The sequence below is a fragment of the Arvicanthis niloticus genome, chromosome 16, assembly GCF_011762505.2.
Source record: "Arvicanthis niloticus isolate mArvNil1 chromosome 16, mArvNil1.pat.X, whole genome shotgun sequence".
Lineage (NCBI taxonomy): Eukaryota > Metazoa > Chordata > Mammalia > Rodentia > Muridae > Arvicanthis > Arvicanthis niloticus.
This window is the reverse complement of record NC_047673.1, coordinates 71,635,239-71,641,349: the sequence shown is the minus strand read 5'-3', so window position 1 is coordinate 71,641,349 and position 6,111 is coordinate 71,635,239. Positions and strand designations below refer to the sequence as shown.

At 42.9% G+C, this 6,111-nt stretch overlaps 1 protein-coding gene across 1 annotated transcript in view; it reads right to left on the bottom strand.

Annotated features, from left to right (window-relative positions):
- Nucleotides 1-161: 161 nt before the first annotated feature.
- The window catches only part of Dnah14 (dynein axonemal heavy chain 14), a 224,119-nt gene continuing 218,169 nt past the window's right edge, over nt 162-6,111 (bottom strand). The window contains exons 84-86 of the mRNA XM_076914623.1: nt 5,851-6,014; nt 780-929; nt 162-445 (exon numbers count right to left, since the gene is read on the bottom strand). Of these exons, the coding sequence (XP_076770738.1) occupies nt 242-445; nt 780-929; nt 5,851-6,014 (518 nt within the window). The 3' untranslated portion in view covers nt 162-241. The remainder of the gene's footprint in view (nt 446-779; nt 930-5,850; nt 6,015-6,111) is intronic.

Here is a 6,111-nt window from a genome sequence, read left to right as displayed (position 1 = left end):
TACTATTTGCTGTTTAAGAACACCAAACACTTACAAAACTGTTGTAGGTTCTGTAACACTTTGAAGCATCTGTGTTCCTCTGAAAGAACACACAGACACGGCTTACCTGTTGAAGTCTCCCGAGCATCTGCCAGGTTTGGTTAGGTGCATGGCATGTTACAAGGCTGTCCCCCACATCTGAGTGTCCTGATGCATGTAAGTGTAAGAAGAGCCCAAACTTAAACTGGTTTGGTCTGGATATTTATTCATTCTTCTCACACAGCAGTGCAACCTGCATGGTGATCCAGTGACTAGGAGGTTTCTTCGTTGGTAAATGCACTGATGTTAAGGGGGTCGTTGGTAAACCGGTAGTGTTTCTTGACCTCTCAGGTGTGTGGTAAACTGGACATTCAAAAGTTTGCAGTTCTGACTCTGTCTGGTCAGAATCCTGGGAGGTTTCAGTAATCTAAAAATAAAGATTTCTAGTCAGTTCACAGTTAAAACCAATAGGTCACATTTTCTGTGAGTAGGTTTGAAGGTATTTATGTTTTTGCACTGAACATATTTAATGATAGAGTAGTTGCATGTTGAAATTGTGTCTAGAGAAGTTAAAATAGGGATAACTTGATAACTTTAGGTGTACTATTCCTGAGGTAACCCGGACATCAGTTTTAGCCTACTTTTAGGTCTTTAACAGTACTGTACTGTCTTGCCTAACATCCATTATTACATCTCCCTCCTGAGATCCAGGTAATGAGAAGTCACAAGTCTGGTTAGTCCTTACCAAGGCTGGTGATTACCTCTGTTGGCAAAAAGTGGATGTCAGGAAATTCACAGCACAGCTCAGCGGGCAGTGAGTCTTCCAGTGCTTCCTGATCAGGATCCCATCGTGCCCCCTCAATGAACAAACCAAAAACGTACACGCCTTTGGGAGAGTGGTTCTGGTGTTGCTGAGGAGAGAGGGGAAGGGTCAGGGTACTTCTTTCAGAAGTCACGAACCATGGCTGCGATTGCCTCCCCTACCCCTGCCGTCCAATATGGTACACCCCAGCTTATGCTGCCCTGAATACTTAGGGGAAAACAGACCCTAGATTTCTTAAGGGTTTGTTTGTTTGTTTTTTTGTTTTTTGTTTTTTTGTTTTTTTGTTTTTTTTTGTTTTTTTGGTTTTTTTGAGGGAAAAGCAGCTGTGAAAGGAGTCATCGGGTTGTATTCAAACCTGTCTGCTTCTCCCGCAGGCTCCCTCACTTGGGAAACAATTGGAAATTGAAAACAGGTGAGGAACAGTTCTATAATGCATCAGTGACACAGGTGAGGAACAGTTCTATAATGCATCAGTGACACAGGTGAGGAACAGTTCTATAATGCATCAGTGACACAGGAAAAGTAATTCTTTAACTTGGAATAAGAGTTTGGATTTCTGGCTGGGCATGATAGGACTCACCTTTAATCCCAGCACTCAGGAGGCAGAGGCAGGAGGATCTCTGAGTTGGAGGCCAACCTGATCTACAAAGTAGGTTTCAGGACAGCCAGGGCTGTTAGTCAGAGAAACCCTGTTTCAAAAAACTACACAAACACAATAAGAGTTTGGATTTCTGATGAGCTCTTGGGTAGAAAATACCAGCAGCTCCAATATCATGTATGTTCTGGATAGCAGGTGTTCTATACAGCTGCTGATTTAGGGGCTCATGGGGTAGCAGGTGTTCTATACAGCTGCTGATTTAGGGGCTCACGGGGTAGCAGGTGTTCTATACAGCTGCTGATTTAGGGGCTCACGGGGTAGCAGATGTTCTGTACAGCTGCTGATTTGGGGGTTCACGAGCAGGACAGATGAGGCCCACACTGTTCTGGAGCCCGTGTTCCTCTGGTGAGTCTGGTGAGTCCTTGAGGCAAAATGTGCACTGATGCCCAGTGTCACTGACAGGGAATTACTGTGTAGATAGGCCACAAGGTGCTCAGGGACATTCTTTAGCCTGTGTATTCTGGAATGTGAACATGTCGAGGTGCAAGCTCAATGCCTAAAAACAATTTGTATTTTCACTCATTCTATAAGAGTTTTCCTGGGCCGGGCGGTGGTGGCGCACGCCTTTAATCCCAGCACTTGGGAGGCAGAGGCAGGCGGATTTCTGAGTTCGAGGCCAGCCTGGTCTACCGAGTGAGCTCCAGGACAGCCAAGGCTATACAGAGAAACCCTGTCTCGGGAAAAAAAAAAAACAAAAAACAAAAAAAACAAAAAGTTTTTCTGGGAATTATTTTGTATAATGCCTTTTATTTTCCCCTTACTATTTAGGTAAATGACAAGTTCCACCCAATCCTCTTGTTCTAGTGTTGCTTTTTCTTATAAATCATGTTCATTTCTTATAATTTGCGCATTTGATATGATTCACACTTATAATTCCATGATTTGCCATGGTATTTTTTTGAGACAGGGTCTCATGTAGCCCAGGCTTGCCTCGAACTTTGAAGTAATTGAGGATAACCTTGAACTGCTTCTCTTTCTGACTTCTGGGATCATAGTGTTGGCCGCCACACCGAATGTGGCTGAGAGATATGTAGGAACACAGTTTGTAATTCTCCGGAGAGCCATTTAAAAGTAAACAGAGGCTATCTTAATTTACCCTAAACTGGAGTTGTTTCTTAGTGTAAAGCAGCAGGAAGTAAGAACCTGCTTATATACACTTTACACTTTCATCTGTCCTTCCATTTTCAAAGTTTATATGCAGTGTTTTCTCTACTGCTCTTCAGACTTGTAACCCACAGACTGACTTCATTCCTAGTCTTCTCTCTAAACCTCACCTCGTTCAGTCTTCACTCCCCCAGCCAAGACTCTAGGACTCCTGTTTACAAACCTTATGGGGACACAAGTTAGGCTCAGTGTTCCTTCTGCAGCTAACTTCTGTTAAACTAGCATAACTGTTTCTGTAGTTGGCTTCCCCCAACATCAGTATGAACCAGAGGGCATGTACTCTCCAACAGATGGGCACAACACAAAAAGCCCAGCATGAGTGACGCTCCATCCCATTGCCCCTCAAACAGAGTGATGATACTCCACCCAACACTCCACAAGCCATTCAATACTGGAAAACACAGTGCGACTCGGAAAATGCCAGAGTCTCCAGAGAAACAAAAGGAATTCAAAACATGTATAAGAACATTACAAAATCACCTCAAGTTACAGCCAGGAGTCACCAAACCGGTTCATTGAAGAAATCAAGGAAGAAATTAAATCCTTAGAATCAAATGAAATGGAGAGCATAACCTACCAGAACATTATGGGCACAGTATAGGCAGCAGCCCTGGGAGGAGAGTTCATAGCTCTGGGTGCTTACATTAAAAACAAATAAGATTCTAAGTAAATAACCTAATGTATACCTCCAAGCTCCGCAAAATCAAGGAGCAGCTAAACCCAAGTCCACAGACGGCAACAAGTAATACAGAGCAGGTGCATGAGGAAAAGAACAGCATGCAACATTAACAGACAAACAGATTAACAAGACTGATCAAACAGCCGAGGGAACCAAAAGAAACACAGGTGCAAATTATTAAAAGCAATGCTACAGCAGACTAATGAAAGCCAGATCTTAAGGAATGCATTGAACACTCAAGATCCCAACAAACTGGAAAATCTAGACAAAATGGATAAATTTTTAAGTGCATATGACTTACAGAAATTAAGACCAGAATATATCAGTCTAAACACACTCATAGCAAACTAAGATTTAAAAAAGCATCGCTTAGAAGTCTCGGTACAAAGAAATGGCTGGAGAAGTAGTATGCTGCTGCCCAGCTTTCCAGGAAGGCCTAATACCAACCAGTACTTGCTAGATTGTATCAAGTCAGAAAGGGAGGAACAGCACCAACCTCTTTCTCTGGAGCCAGCACAAGACTTGTCCTGAACTCAGATAAAGACGAAGAAAACTACAAGCCAGTCTCCCTGATGAACACAGGTGCAGAAATCTTCAGGTACAGTACCTGCAAGCTGATTTCATGATCACATTAAGATCATACATCACAGCCAAGCTGGCTTCATTCCAGGGATGCAAGGTTGGCTTGACATATGAATCAATAAAAATGTAATTCATAAATGTAAAGACAAGTCATAAGATCATCTCAAAGGAAGTCAGAAAAAGTATTCCACATACCTTTTTGATAAAAGTCCTGAGCAAACTAGGAAAAGAGAGAACTTAACTCATTGAAATAAAGGGGATAATACAAACTTATAGCCAACATTATGCTAAAGATGGAAAATAGCCCCTTTTCTTGGCACAAGACAAGAGTGTCTATTGTCTTTACTCATACTGAATAAAGTGCTCTGTAGAAGAGAAAGGTATAAATGCAGTAAATCAGAAAGGAAAAATTGTCTTTGTTTTTTTTTTTTCCCCCTCCTGTGTTAAAGACCATGACCAAAAGCAACTTAGGGAGGAAAGGGCTTATTCAGCTGAGTCAGTCCACTGAGCGAAGACAAGGCAGCAGTCAAGCAGGGCAGGAACCTGCAGGCAGGAGCTGAGGTAGAGGCCATGAAGGGGTGCTGCTGACTAGCCTGCTCCCCATGGCCTGCTCAGTCCACTTCCTGTACAACCAGGGTCATCTGCCCAGGAGTAGCACTTCCCCCAGTGAGCTGGGCCCTCTAGTCACTCCTAAGTCAAGAAAAAGCCCTATAGAGTTCCTACAAGCAATCTGACTCAGGCGTTTTTCTCTACTGAGATTTCTTTTTCCAGTCCCAGTTAACTTTACCTTGTGTCAGGTTGACAAAATGAAACATAAAAAGCGACTAACCAGGATACTATCCCTTTTGTTAGCTTAACATTTTATAAGCTTAACATTTAAAAGACCTTATGGACGCCACCAAAAAGCAGCATTAAAAAGATTTCAGAATAGCAGGATACAAAGTCAGCATTCAAAAATAAGTAGAGGGGGCTGGAGTGATGGCTCAGCGGTTAAGAGCACTGAGTGCTCTTCTAGAGGTCCTGAGTTCAATTCCCAGCAACCACATGGTGGCTCGCAACCATCTGTAATGAGATCGGATGCCCTCTTCTGGTGTGTCTGAAGACAGATACAGTGTATTCATATAAATAAAAATAAATAAATCTTTAAAAAAAAATAAGTAGATTTTTGTGGGTGAGGTGGCACACACCTTTAATCCCAGTACTTGGGATCCTGAGTTCCAGGCCACCCTGGTTTACATAGTGAGTTCTAGGCTAGCATGAATCTACATAGTGACTTCCAGGACAGCCAGAGCTACATAGTGGGTGGGACCATCTTAAAAAATAGAACAAAAACCCAAGTGAACAACGGTAACAGCAAAAAAGTTAGTAGCTCTTATATACATCAAAACTAAACTTGCTGATAGAGATATCAGGAAAAATATCCTTTTTACAGTAACCTAAAAAGTAAACATGTCTGGGAATAAACCTAACCATGGAGATAAAAGACTCCTGAAAAGTTTTAAGATACTGGAAAAAAAAAAAATGAAGACATCAGATGATGGACAGACCTTCTATGCTCCTGGATTGAAAGACTGCCAAAATGGCTGTGCCACTATAAGCAGTCTACGGATGCGGTGCAACACCTGCCCAAATTCCAGTGATAGTCTTCACAGAACCAGGAGAAAACCCCAGGATCTGGATGCAAACACTGAAGATCACAGATAGCTAAAGCAACTCTAAGCAGAAAGAACATGGCTGGAGGTGTGACATGACCTGCCCTCAGGTATGAACTGTGTTGTAGGCACAAAAGCACACGGAGACACGAAGACTCAGTGAGAAGCTCACAGAACTGTGGACACTTACATTCCATCTGTAGGACTAAAGGAGCCGTGCCTTTAGTCGTAAGATGGGGGTTGGGCCCCTTCTGGTCTCCTTGGCACCCAGTACCTGGAAAGCTCTCCTGACTATGTTGAGCCTCTTCTGGAGGAATTTGGAGATATCATCCTCTTGGTTGTCATCGATGTTATAAATTACTTTGTGAGTGAAAGTGAGGGCGTCCATGGAAATTCCTTGAGCCCTTCCATAGTCTTGAAGCACAGCAGTAAGAAAGGCTTTGAAGAAAAACAATGTCAAAGTTCTGGGAAGCTTTGGGTTTCCTGTGGGGTAGTCACTATGGCTGCCCCATGGAGATGAAGGGGAGAGCCAGGG